The sequence below is a fragment of the Camellia sinensis genome, chromosome 4 (genome assembly GCF_055761805.1).
Source record: "Camellia sinensis isolate YWXY chromosome 4, ASM5576180v1, whole genome shotgun sequence".
Taxonomy (NCBI): Eukaryota; Viridiplantae; Streptophyta; class Magnoliopsida; order Ericales; family Theaceae; genus Camellia; species Camellia sinensis.
The window spans coordinates 213,271,008-213,286,050 of NC_138964.1; the positions used below are offsets into that span (position 1 = coordinate 213,271,008).

Genomic DNA, 15,043 nt, shown 5'->3' on the forward strand with positions numbered 1-15,043 from the left:
TGGTTGCTAAAATAATTGCTGGCCTCCCACCCTTCTACGGCCTTCCTGGTGATGAAACAGAGGTACCTGCCAAAAATGAACGAAAACTGATGCAAAACGAATGTTCGAGGGCCAAAACACACAGTTCGGGGCCCCGGAAACTGCCTGTTAAGCACCGAAAGTGGTATTCGACCACGAAGTGGGTTTCTCAGACCTCAGTGTCCCTCAAAAGGGAGAAAATAAGAAGTATGCCAAAAATCAGAGCAAATGGAGATGGTTAAGCGGTCCCAAACCGAGGCATACGGCCTGACGGCTCCGAAAACCGAGAACCGGGCCCCGAAATGGGCAAAATGGCCTATAGCCACAAAATGTAGCCCACGGCCACTGAGAGATGGTCTACAGGACCTCTCCCTCCCCTCAAAAAAAGAAACAGAGAAAACCGAGTCTGGTTCGCAAATCGAGGCAAGGCAAAGAAGAGGGTTCGGAAGTCCGGAGGCAGGGCTCACGGCCGCGACTCTGAGACTTCTGAATGAGCACGATATGCCACATCACCAAGTGCTCAATCGGTGACGTCTGAGTCTTAAGGTCGGTCAAAAATGGGGTGTCTACAGTATTCTTTGTGATATGCGCACCGCCTATCCCGTCTCTTCGTGTCAGGAGGTCCCATCATCTTGGGTGGCCATTTAAAGAAGGGAAGGTGTTAAACTTTAGACATAACCGCACTGATGGGCTTCGTTAACTCCGTATATTTCTTGTTCGCGCGCTTTATGCTCCTGCTATCCACTTGTAGTTGTTCGTTAGCTCGATGTGAACATTGGTCATTTGATCGGCGCGAATCTCGTCTTTTGTCTTGTCTAACCCGATTCCGTGGTTCAGGGCTCCGTATTGGTACAGAGTTTATCGGCTGAACGATTTCAGATGGGACCGTCTTGTTGGCCTTGTGTCCGACTTTGACCCGCAGGGCATCATCTTCCACTTTGCAATATTCTTCAACTTTCTTCATTAACGACCAGACTGCTTTGGGAGGCCATCTGGTCAAGGAGCTGCGGAGGGCACTGTCAGGATGCAAACCCATCTTAAAGGCAGTGATGGCCATAGAGTCATTGCAGGCATCATCTACTAGATTAAAGCATTCCCAATAGCGCACCGAATATGCATGAAGGGTTTCTCCTGGTTGAATTTGCATTGGCCAGAGAGAATCGGCTTGTTTCGGCTGAACCTCATTGGTAATGAACCTTGCCCTGAAGGATTTTTAGAGTTGGTGGAAGCTCTTAATCGATGCCGGTTCCAATTTATAATACCATCTAACAGTCAATGGTCCCAAACTAGTCAAAAATATTCAACACATGAAGGCCTCGTCGTCTGCATGAAGCGTCATTGCTTGCTTATAATGACAAATGTGATCAGTGGGGTCCGATTTTCCATTGTATAGGGTGAACGATGGAGTTTTGAACTTTTTGGGTAGCACTGCCGTTGCGATCCGTCGCACAAAGGGGTCATGTTGATCCTCTTCATCTGAATCATTTATTCTTCGCTTATTCCGTGCCCGCAGACTGCCTTTAGAAGAACTGGAGACTTCCACTCATCCCTTCTTTTTGGATTCTGGGGATAATGAGTCAGAATCAGTGCCACTATCATGTCTCCGAACTCGAGGTCGTTGACCATCTTTTCTCAGAGGTTGTCCCGGATCTTGGCACGCGGCCTGTTGGGATTTTGCCACCTCTAAGGCCAAATCCTGTCGAAGGCGCTCGTTCTCAGCCATTATGTTTTTCAACCTCTGTTCGTTTTGCTTTGCCTGATCCATAATCGCTTGCATTGTCTCATGTGCTGAAGTCGAGGGTGAGGTCTGGGCAACTGAGTCAAAGTTCAAGGCCCTTCATGCGGTAATGTTCTCTGGCCCAAGCATATTGCTTAGAGTGGTATCATCTCGTGGCATAAGGTCTTCAACGACTACCAGAGGATCTTCCGTCATGCCCGCCATGGATGTGCTGGAGTATTCGCACAGACGACGCCAATTGTGGGGAAGTGGTTTGGAAATACTCTCTGGATCCTGTAGGACGCTCTTGATCCTCAGCTAATCACCTGAACAGAAATGAACGCTCCGGTCGGGGGTGCCGGAATTAGCACTCCGACGGATAAGTCAGTGTATGCTCTCTAGGTTGCTTATACCTCAAGTTAATCTTACTTTTTCTTACATACCTTTTCTTAACTGATGCTCTTCTTATTTATAGTCGTCCTTAATGTTGATAGTTGGGTCCACCTTTCGTCCAATGAACAATCGCTCATTCGGCTTCCTCTTCATATTCAGCCCGGTTATTCGGCCTTTGCCCCTCTGGGATAGAGCCGTACAGTACATGACTTGATTTCCTTTTTTAAGTTATGCGGCTTCCCTACGTAATAATATATTTGGCCCCCACATATACATATTTTAATATTACATCTTCAAATTATAAAAATAAAAGTGAATGAAGTCCTTACAACATTGCAATTCATTGATCGCATTAAGGTATATATACATCAGCAAAGGTTCTACAACAAATTATGCCTTCAACAAGCTCAGATGCACTTGATTGGTTGTCTTGTAGAGGAAAGTGCAACCAGCATTTTTATTTTTATGGTTTTGCAGACAAATACTTCTTTTATTTAAATTTACAACACAAAAAAGTAAGAGTCTCAAATGTAATAGAGTAAAAAAAATCATCCAACTAACCTGATTACGGTAGATGACGTACACTAGGCAGAAGTAAACCAAGATAACTGGAAGAATTAGAGATACAAGGATGAAGTATGTATGTTACGCCAAGAAGTCCAAAAAAGGCAATCCAGGGAATTTCACTGTGGTAAGGAATTGAAGGCATCATCAGCTTTTCCTGAAAATCTTCTTTTTATAAAATTAGGGATGAGGGGAAACAGTTGAACGAGTTCATTAGATGTACCGGTCCAGCCAGATGTCACAACATATGCAATGAAGAAGGAAGCCTGCAACGAAAATAACATTTGTATGTTTGGTTTCAGTTTTTTAAATTAATTTTTTTAAAAATTGAGTTTTTTATTTTTGTTTTTAGTGAATATTTTTAAAATTTTAAACATTTTTTTAAATGCACCTTAGATGTATCTAAAAATAAAATATTTGTAAACAAATATTTTAAAAAATTAATAAATATACAAAAATACAAAAAATATACTGAATTTTCATATTTTTGGTATTTAGTGAATTTTTTAAAGATTTTTTTCACAAAAATTATACTTTTAAGTGTATTTATGTTAGGTGTGTCTAAAAATTTAAGATTTGCTTAAAATAGTAAAAAAAATTCAATAAAAACAAAAAAAATACGAAAAACAAGAAAATAAAATTTTTCGAAAAGTGTTTTCAAAAAACTGAAAACAAACAAAGTGAATCATTAGCATCATAACCTCAAACCCTCAAAGTATATCATGAAATCCAGGAATCTGTTTCAAAAGAGTTGGGATTTGAAGCCAAAAACTAGTTTGCTAGAAAAAAAATTGCAAGTAACCATTTATCTATAATGCATTTAAAGGACCATATGATACAATCTCATCCAGTATCTTTAATTGCACCATGGCCTTCATCCAATATCCTTGTTTGGTTCAGGATTTTCAAAACCTCATTCCAAAACTCAAAACTCGAAATATAAAACCCAAAACTATTTGGTTTAGTGTTTTTTAAAACTCATTCTAAAACCCAAAACTCATTTGGTTTAAGGTTTTCACAAAATCGATGTTGTTTTGGTTTCATAATTTGGCCAAATAATTTTTTATGTTTTAGATATATATGATCTACATATGACTTACACAGCAAAACAATGTGAATAATGCAAAAACAAATTTAATAAATACATAAAACATTAAAATTGTTTTAATTTTTAAACTGGGTCAATTTTTATTTTATTTTTTGTATATTTCTCATTGTTCGGTAATATTATAAAGGGATTTTTATTGATAAATCCATCTTAGAGTTGTTATAACCCATTAAGTCCACAAAGGAATATTATAACCTGATTAATCCCATATACTTTTCTTTTTATTCCATAAAGTCTATTTTTCTAATTTTATATTTTTACCTGGACTATTATGCCCTTATATATATATATATATATATACATACTATGTTAATACATAACACGTTCCCTGTGATTTTGTGGATTCAGTTTTGGCAGTTTCTATCATTCTAATTCAAATGGATACGTTTCTATCTTGCATGCTCATTCTGAGGCTTTGATGTGCTAGGGTTTCATTGTTACTGTTGTAGTCTGGTTCAGTGATTTTCAAGTGAAGACGACGAATTTGAAGGTGTTCGGTTCTCAGGTTTTCTGGAGTATAACTACTTCAAAGCAGTTGTTTTCGAGTTTCTGGACGATTGTAGGATTGCATGATTAAGGTTAGTATCATTTTGGTTATGAATACATGTTCACTTTATGTTTTGATTTGTATGATGGATCAAATGCTCTGTTTTTTGATTGATATGGATCTGATGCTCTGTTTTTTCAATTATATGCATCATACGTGATATAATTCGAAGTATATGGATTAATGTGAATGTTTACATCGTGGTCCTGTGGAGGGGAGGTCATCAGATTAGTGATAAATGTGAATCTTCTATAATTCAAAGTATATGGAACAATGTGAATGTTTACATCGTGGTAGTATTAATGAAAGAATGTGGATGTTTGCATTTTACTTTGATGTTTGTTTAATGAGGCTCTGTGTGAGTGATATAATTCAGAGTATATGGATCAATGTGAATGTTTACATCGTGGTCCTGTGGAGGGGAGGTCATCAGATTAGTGATGAATGTGGATCGTCTGTAATTCAGAGTATGTGGAACAATGTGAATGTTTACATCATATTAGTATTACATGAAGAATGTGGATGTTTGCATTTTACTTTGATGTTTGCTTAATGAGGCTCTATGTGGGTGATATAATTCAGAGTATATGTGTCAATGTAAATATTTACATCGTGTTAATATTAATGATAGAATGTGAATGTTCTCACTTTACTTTCATGTTTGCTTAATGAGGCTCTGTGTGGGTGATATAATTCAGAGGATATGTATCAATGTGAATATTCACATCTTGTTAATGTGAATTATGGATTTAACACTTGAACTTTACACGTAGTCATCTAATTTTTGCGTAATGTGAACTTTCATATCGGTTTGGATTATTGTTGATTGTTGTATTGTTGTGTTTTTACAGGAGATGGATACCTTTATGATGTTGGTGTGTACATATGGTTGCAGTACAACTGTAATAAATGTTGCCCACGCATTGTGTTATTCGTGTTTGGTGAACTGTTTGTGTGAAAAATGGGGGGAGTTGTCTGCTGGTTCTATTTCATTGTTCTATCGGTTACCTGGGATAAATAGGTGTGATTTGGACAATGAGGAAGAATTTCAGAACATGTTACTGCTTGCTAAATCAATGGGGGTATAACATGTAGAAGTTGTGGTTGAGTTGAAAAGTGATATTGGTCAGTCAAGTAGCTCGGGATCGCTGCGTGTGGGGGTTGAGGAAGATATTGATGCATTACGGAGATTTTGCCACCATAAGGAGAAGGTGTTGTTGTCAGCCCCTTGGGCAAATAGTATTACGCATGTGGGACAACGGTTTGTTGGAGGTGCACAAGAATTTCGTGACGTTTTATGTAAGTATGCCATCCAATGTGGGTTTCAGTTTACGTATGTCAAGAACGAGACAACAAGAGTTACTACTGTGTGTGCGATGCGTGAGGAGAGAGGCTGCTTATGGGCTATACATTGTAGAGCATAACGAGCAAATGGTTTTTTCTACATCAAGAGGTTTAGTGATGCGCATAGTTGTGGTACAGATGTCTGAACATTGAGGAATCCGCGAGTTAGTTCGAATTTGGTGTCAAGTACCATATCTGAAATTGTGAGGGACAAGCCGTTGACTCGGCCGTGTGAGGTGATGACTATTTTGAAGAGGGATTATGGACTAGATGTGAGTTACCATGTCGTATGGTTGGGTATGGAGAAAGCAAAGGCTGGTATTCATGGAGATCACTCATTATCATTTGACCAACTGCGGTGGTATTTGGATGCTGTGATGTGGTACAATCCGATGAGTTATGTCAATATTGACTATAATACGAGTAGTCAACAGTTTTGTCGTTTCTTTGTGTCATTCGCTGCGTGTATTTCTGGGTTCAATTCTTGTCGGCCTTTATTATTCCTGGATGGAACATTCCTCAAAGGAAAGTACAAAGGTCAGCTACTTGCGGCAACGGCGAAAGACGGAAACAATGGTTAGTATTTTTTTTAGCTGTCTATTCATGTCAATATTCACTCTGAGCAGCATAGTCTGGACAAATGAGTGATTGAGAAATTATAAGTAATGTGAACATTGACATTAGTATGCACTGATGTAAATGTTCACATCTGTGTCTGCTAATGACAGTAATGTGAACATTCACATTATTATACACTGATGTGAATGTTCACATCAGTGTATACTAATGTCAGTTGATCCATTAATGAACAGTACTGTGAATGTTCACATTATCAATGACTCAACAATCAACAATGAATTATTAATGGTCGTTAATGTGAATGTTCACATCATTGATGTTTACGAACCCGAATCCAAAAATAACAATAGTAATAGGCCAATGTAGATATAAACATTCACATGACCTGTTTCGTTTTGTAGACACCCCATTTTTGACCGTCCTCAAGACTTGGGCGTCACCGTTTGAACACTCGGTGATCTTCCTTGTTTGTGTTCGTCTTGAGTTCCCGGAGGTCTCGGCTACGCGCCTTGCCTCAGGACCTCTTGACTCGACTGTTTTGTGTTTGGTTTTGCACCAAACACTTGTGTTTTTGCTTTGGAGGGCAGGGAATGGCTTATTGGCCACCCTCACACTCCACTGGCTGTGGCTTGAGGCCACCGGCTGTGTTTTGTTGCCACCGGCCAAATGTTTGGCCGGCCGGCACTATAGATGGTCGACCGGCCATCTATTTTGGCCAAATTGTATTTTTGGCTGGCCGACCACTGTTCATCTGCTTTTGCAGATATTTTCATGCCAGCTGTGATAGCTGGCATACACTCTGCTCCCCTCCATACATGTGTATGGAGGGATTTCCCTCTTATCTAGCTTGCCTTGGAAACTTTACAAGATTGAATCTTCTATAAGAGGGAACCTCTCCTCCCTCCTCTAGGTTAGAAAAATATTTCCAGAGAGACCTCTGATATTAGGGTTAGGGTTTGTATCCATTCTATCTCTATATCTCTCTCTTTCTTTGCCTTGTGTGTGTTTTAGTCTTACTATTGCACACAAACACCTAGTCTTACACCTTTTCTTGGTTGCTGAGGGGCCAGAGGTTTGTTCTTGGTGTTCTTGGGTGGTTTTGAGCTCAAAGAAGCAGCTGGTCCACCATTTGTGAAGAAGGTCTTCAAGGGTAAGAACTTGTCCTTTTTATTCTCCATTTTTGCATAGCTTTTTTGACTACCTTGCAACTGTTTTTAGACTTGGTGTATAACATCTAAAATTTTTATTTTTGCCTACTCTAAATAGTTGTTTGAGAGTGTTTTGAGATTTGAGGTTGTTTGACCCCTCTTAAGCCTTGTTAGGCTCCATTTTTGTGCATTTTTGGTGAGCTCCGGGACCATTGTGTTTGGGCCTCCTCATGATTGAAATCTTGAGGGTTTTCAGTGGTGAGGATGGTGCCTTGAGGTCCCAAGAAGGAGAGAGCCACCCCCTCTCCTTGTTGTCCTTGAAAAGGGTCATTTTTGCCTCTTGAAGGAGCATCCAGTTTAGGTTCATGTTGATCATGCCTTAACTGATTTTTGTGCTTATATTGCCATGATATAGCATTTTGTTAAATTGGTTTAGACACACCTTGCATGCTTTGCATACATGTCTTGTAATGCCGTGTTTTAGCCTTAATATGCTTTAGGTTTTTGACCCTTGTTCTAGCATGTTTTTGGCCAAGCTTTGTGAAGCTTTTGTGCTTGTTTCAGCATGCTAAAGTTCTATTTTTGGTTGTTTTGGTCGACCATGACATGCATTGCATAACCTCTTTGCATTCTTAGCTTGTGAGCCTTAAGTGCATGAACCGTGAGCCTTAAGTGCATTACTTGCATTATTTCAGTGGTTTGGAACCACTTACCATGCCATTTCAGTCCACTTAGCATTCTTGTATACTTGCATTTGATGCCCCTCTAATGTGTTAAAAGGTTGTTGTCTTACGCCCTTTGTTTAGGCCCTTGTGCATGCTTGCATGTTTAGGTCACTTAGATGCCGTCTAGGTGTATCCTTAGCCTTGCTTAAGCCTGCCTTGGACCTGTTTTAAGTCCTCTTAGCCTTGTGAGGCTTGGTTGACTTAGCCATGGTTTAAGCCTCTTTGGGCTTGCCTTGAATCTTGGACCATTGTTACATGTTTAGCTTGTCTTGTTTACTTGGTTTGGTACCTTTACAACATGATTTTCAGAGCTTTATATGCATGCCATCTGTCCATGTTTGCATCCTCTTAAGTGTGCTTGAGAGTTGTCTCTATATGCCTAAGTGTTGGTCCTTGCGTGCATGCATGTTTGTATGTCATTTTGACTTCATTTTTGAGCATGTTGGCCACTGTTTTGGGCTTAGTATAGAGATGCCTAACTAGTGTAAGTCCCTCCTTTGCATGGTCGTTGCATGCTCACCTTGTATGTTGTTGCATATTTGTGTGTTGTTGTATGATTAAATGAAGTCACATGCTTGCTTGCATGCTTGAACATCCATATTGTGTCTTGCATACTTGTAGGTTGCATTGCTTCATGCCTTACATGCTTCTTTACTTAGGTTGTGTGCCTAACCTACATTACACATTGCATTGCCATGTTGCATACTAGCCTCCATACCTAGAATGCATTGCATTGGCATGCATGTTTCACCTCTTGAGTTGAGTATGATAGAGGTTGAGCCCCCTTTGCTTGATTATGTGCATTGCATTCCATATCAAAATGCATACTTGGTTCCTTGGGCCATCATACATGGAAATACGCGATTGGTGGTCCGAGAATAGAGAATCATATCCCTTTGAGTCATGAATATGATAAGGGGTGTGATTGGTGCATACATTGCTTGAAATGCACTGCCATGCTATGTTTTGCCCTCTACTACTGTCAAAAACAGATTCTATAGGAAGATTTGGCCGGCCGGCCATCTGCAGTGCCGACCAGCCATCCATAAGTGGCCGATGGATTAATTTGTGGCCGATGACCATTCTCCATGGCCGGTGACCAATTCCCTCAGCCGGTGGTGTTCCACAGCATTCAGGGAAGCAACCCTGAGATTTGTGCAGTCTTCAGAGAAGGATAACAGTCAAAGCAGAGGCAACTTGTGCATAGCAGTGGCTTTCCGAGCGGAGCCGAGCGCGCATTGCATTGGGCCCTCTTCCCGAGACTGTTTACTACTTTCATTAGATTAGTTAATTTGTTAATTAATTAATTGGTTTGTAATATTTAATTAGCTTGTAGGTTAATTAATTTGCATTATTCTTTCGGTCCCTTCGAGCGAGGGCAAATTTGTAATAAGTGTGGGTGCGTGTGTGCATGTCTTCCAACCCCCACTTCTTTCTCCCATTTACTTACCTGCTTTTGATGGTTAGTATTAGGACATGTTTACTTTAGCATACCTTATGCTATGCATGCGTGCATCATTCATTAGTCTTGCATGCACCAGGCTCAGCGCATCATGCTAACTGCATAAAGTATTTCAAATCTAACTTGAATACATGCTATCTGTGCATTTTCACATGTCATCCTTAGATTAGCTGAGCCTATTCTAGATTGCATTATGTATGCGTTGCATTAGCCACTTAACATGGACTTGGATCATGCATTGATTGCTAACATGTTCTTGTCTTGGCTCGGAGTACATTGTAAGTATTTTTATGCTTTAGCATCTCGCATGAGTGTGAATGTCAACATGACAGCATGCTTACCATGTGGCTAGATGCTTATGTGATATAAACTGCTTGAATGCCTGTGGGTGAAGGTTGGATTGTTTGAGTTTGAACAACTCGTTGAAATCCGTGCTTTAGCCTACTTGCGAGTAGTAAATTTCAAACTATTTTTCAAACAAACGGATATGCAATGCTTCGTTCCAAATTAGGCTATCTAGCCTATATTTTTGTGTTGTGTGCATCACATAGTAATTCTAGCTAATTAACTGGAATAAGAACACATAACGTTTTCAAAATCGGATATCATGGTTAGTAGAGGCCGATCTTCGGATCGGGCGAGCGGGGGTGCTCATAGCTAACCTTCCCCAATCGTACCCAAGTTCCCGAGCTGAGACAACTTTGGTGATGACGGACATGTGGCCCTTGGCACCGAGTCAGGATTTCCTAAATTCCCCCATAAAAAATATTTAAGTGGCGACTCTGTATCTGGCAAAGCAGTCCATGTTTGGCACTTCTTTTCTAAAAATCTGTTTTTCTCAAAACGATTTGCCGGATTTTGACTCTTTGGTTCAGATTAAGAACCGTGACAATTCGAGAGTCCGAACTGTAGTGAGCCCAAATACGAACAGAACGGGACTCATCCTCCCGGGGTGTTCGGGGACTTGTTACACGTTTATACTGTTTTCTATTCACTTTGGAATATTGTGAATAGTTGTGTATTGGTGTTATGTTGTAGGTCTGTTTCCTGTTGCATTTGTAATTGTTGATTCAGAGATCACGGCTAATTGGTTATAGTTCTTTCATGAACTTGGGAAGGTTGTTGATGGTAAGCGCCAGATTACTTTTATTTCGAATCGTAATCTTAGTCTGTTAGAAGCTATGCCAAAGGTGTTCCCATCGGCTCATCACGATTATTGCTTACAACACTTGAAGAGCAATTTAAGAGACCAGATGAAAGGAATTGATAATGGATTCAGAGATCACCTAGTAAGTAGTTTGGGTGACTGTTCTTACGAGCCAACTGTGGTAGGGTTCCATAAAAAGCTTGCAAAATTAAAAGAGGAGGGTAAACAACGAGCTCATAATTTTTTCAAGGACTTGGCACCTGAGTACTGGACAAATTCATACTTCAGGTAATAATAGTTTTCTAAGGTGTTCCATTTGTCAAGTTTAGAATGGTAACGATGTGAATTTTCAGTTTAGAATGGTAACAATCTTCCAATTGTGTTTCATGTTCAATGTAAATGATGTTAATGTTCATATCTGCTAATGATGACTGATGTGAATGATGTGAATATTCACATCTGTTAATTTGTCAAGCAGTCATGCAATGTATTACAGATTTGAATGTTGACACCTGTCGTATTTTTGTTGTTGTTAACATTCACATCTGTCTATCATTTAAGTTGACAACATAATAAGCATATAATGTTCACTGCGAATGATGTTAATATTCACATCTGTCAACGTGAATGTTCAAACCTGTTAAATTTCGTATTGTACAATGTTTGTGATATTGTGCAGGGGCATGCGTTATGGAGAGATGACATCCAATGCAGCAGAGTCATTTAATAACTGGATTAAAGAAGCACGTAATCTTCCTATCACTCAAATGGTGGACACAATTCATACTCAGTTGATACGGCAAATGTCTGCACGGCGTGACCAAGCAAACAAATGGAATGAGCTTATTTGTCCTGCATTCGAAACAAGGCTTATGGATTCGTTCAATAACAGCAAGTCTTGGCAAGTTAGCAAAGCCAATGAGGATGTATTTGAAGTTCATTCGATATCATCTGTTACAGTTGATGTTGCAAGGCGTACATGTTCTTGCTTCAAATGGCAAATCAACGGATTCCTATGTGACCATGCTGTTATTGCTATTCAGAAGAGCCGCTACAATCTCAATGATTATGTGGAACATTACTTTCATGTAGAGACATATCATGCAGTCTGTTCGGGTGTCATATTCTCTATACTATCGGTGGAGAAGCCACTTTTTAATCCCATGGGCTTCACTATATACCCGCCAATTGTGAAAAGACCACCTAGAAGGCCGAAAAAGAATAGGATTTCATCAAGGGGTGAGAAATTGAAGCAAATAAGGTGCGAGAGATGTGATAAGTTGAGGAGCCATAATCGAAAATCATGCACGGAGCCGATATAGGATGTACATTTTTCATTTCAACATTGTGTTTTATATTAGATTTTTATATTCATTTTTAAAATAAGATTGTATTGGGTTGGCAAACATTGTGTTGCAATAAAATTACGTTGCGTTGGCAAACATAATAATGCATTAGTATTTGATTTTTGTTTTATTTTTAATTTTTTAAGGTACCAATCTGACATTTATGTTACTGTGTTTTGGATGAATGCATGATGTTAACATTCACACTTTTGTAATATAATCACATTATGTGAATAATTGCACATTGGTTGAACTTTTAAACATTTCTGTGGTGTAAATGTTCACATTCTTGTTACTGTTAACAGCATCAAAGTAGATGACATGAACGTTTACATCAATGTAACCATTCACATCATCAACTCATAAGATGTGAATATTCATGACATCGTTGTTGCCATTCAAATAATCAGAAGTTATAATGTGAATATTCATATCATCAAATTATTAGATGTGAATATTGACGTGTGTTAAGAAATATCATATTCACACCTGTCATATTGTGATACATGAACACTTTAAGCAATATTCACATTCATGTAGTATGGTTTAAAACATAAGAAAGCGTATGATCATTCTGTGATGTGAACATTCACATCATGTCATGTGTCAAAAAAATATATATACAATCTCAATATGCATGACCAACGCAAAATAGGCTTGAAAATGAATATACATAGATTAACTGAAAAATATCTGTACAAGCAGTGATAGACTTAATTTACAATTAAGCTAGTCTACTCCAATATATAAAATCTATTGACACTGAATTGTTTTAAATGTGGATAATAAATTTGGGTAACAGTGATAGGTGGACACCCCCCACCTATAGGTTTTCACATTGCACTATCTTTCTGTGGTTCAGAAAAAGGTGTACTAATGAGTCTCTTATTTGACACCATTCAAAGTGATCTAGGCTGGCAACAATGTCTTCACGGTATACATGCGCCCTCATGATGTAACAAACTGCAGGCCCGCAATCCACCCTGAAAATGCAAACTTCTTGTTAGATTTTGAAATTTATGTGGGTAATGGTTGTGGAACATGTGTACAAATCGATTTTAGGCTTACAAATCTGATGCTTGCTGAGGATAGATGTCTACTGATATGATTGGTTGCGAAGTATTTTGGCTTGATAATTTGGTCCATAATGGTGAAGATGGTCCAATGTTGTGCACCAAAGCCTCGATGTAGTCCCTCTGCCAACAATGAAATTTCATATTAGGCACCAACCAACATAGTGCATGCGTCCAAGTTCAAATATTACACAACATGACAAGTATTATATGTGTCAGTCACTTACCACTATTTGTGCTTTGTCAATATGTGGGTCATGTATGCCTTCTCTTAAGCGCAGCGAGTTATAATGCCTCCATACATTCTCTTTCACGTCGTACACAACAATTGTCCAGTGGAAGTTGTCGTGTATTGAGAAGATTAAGAATCTCTGGCCTTGATGCTCCTTGATGTGTACATCAATCAGTTTATTTCTCTTGTGGGGGGGTACTCTTGCATGATTTTCTGCACACAAATGGCATACAATGATGTACCAAGTATTTATATCAATGTTTGATGTGAATGTTCACATCTGCTAATGGTGAGTGATGTGAATGATGTGAATGTTCATATCTGCTAATGGTGAGTGATGTGAATGTTCACATCTGTTAATGTGAGTGATGTGAATGATGTGAATGTTCACATCTGCTAATGGTGAGTGATATGAATGATGTGAATGTTCACATCTGTTAATGTGAGTGATGTGAGTGATGTGAATGATGTGAATGTTCACATCAGTTAATGATTAGTGATGTGAATGATGTGAATGTTTACATCTATTAATTTGTGAAACAGTCATGCAATGTATTACAGATGTGAATGTTCACACCGGTTATATTATGTTGTTGTTAACATTCACATCTGTGTATCATTTAAGTTAACAACATAGTAAGCATATAATGTTCACTGCGAATGATGTTAATGTTCGCATCTGTCAATGTGAATCTTCTCATCTGTCATTTTATATTGTTGTTAACATTCACATCTGCCTATCATTTAAGTTAACAATATAAGCATATAATGCTGAGATAGACATTCACATCTATTGAAACATAAACAAACCAAAAGTCTAGTGGTTACCAAGCATGTGCTTGTAAAGATGAATGTTGAATCCTCTAAACTTGGGTTGACTAGCCCTTGTAGTTCAAGTAGAATTTCACCATATGTATCTATCACCTGCAGAAACAGAGGGGTGGCAATACATTAGTTGCAGTGTCTTTACAGTGTGTGTGTGTGTGTGTGTGTGTTTTGTACACATTTACAGTTGCCATACGTTGTTGGTTATTGATTCTTCCTTGATGATGTGTATGATGTCATCAAAATACACATCTTTAGTCTTTGAGTCCCTTCGCCACACTAACAACCTGTGCATTGTGATTACAGAAAACGTTAATGTCAACATTGCACATTTATGAAATGATCTAATTTATTCAGTATATATATGAACTGAACATGAGCAAAAAAAAATTCAGTTGGGGATATGTAAGATCACTTACTCATCACCGTCGTTCTTGTGCAAATTTTGGACCTTCTGCTTGTTGAGTTTGCTCATGTTGGCCCAAACCTTCAGTTTGTTGTTCAAGGTTAACTTCTTGTACTTTGTTGGCTGCTTTTTTTGTGGATGCTTGGGTAAATCTTGTGCAATCTGGACTGCATGGGATTGCTCTTCGGCTCCCTCTTTCCCTTTCTTTTGACCAGGCAAGTTGGGGTATTCAAACTCATCCAACTGGGGCTCTTTCCTTACCTTCTGCTTTATGCGCTTTACCCTCGATGGTGGGCTGATAATGTGTTCCAATGCTGCAGTGAGATGCTTCTTAAGGCTGTCATGAGCCTTTTGTGTTTCAACTTGAGTGATAATGTGGACGGACTAATCGTCAAAAAGGTCTTGAAGA

At 38.8% G+C, this 15,043-nt stretch overlaps 1 protein-coding gene across 1 annotated transcript; it reads left to right on the forward strand.

The window, feature by feature from the left end:
* Positions 1–5,930: 5,930 nt before the first annotated feature.
* Positions 5,931–12,464, forward strand: LOC145824433 (uncharacterized). Its single transcript, XM_082924093.1, has 4 exons — positions 5,931–6,267; positions 10,644–10,695; positions 11,432–12,013; positions 12,404–12,464. Exons 1-4 carry the CDS (start codon positions 5,931–5,933, stop codon positions 12,462–12,464), a joined length of 1,032 nt encoding a protein of 343 aa, XP_082780219.1.
* The last annotated feature ends 2,579 nt before the right edge of the window (positions 12,465–15,043 follow it).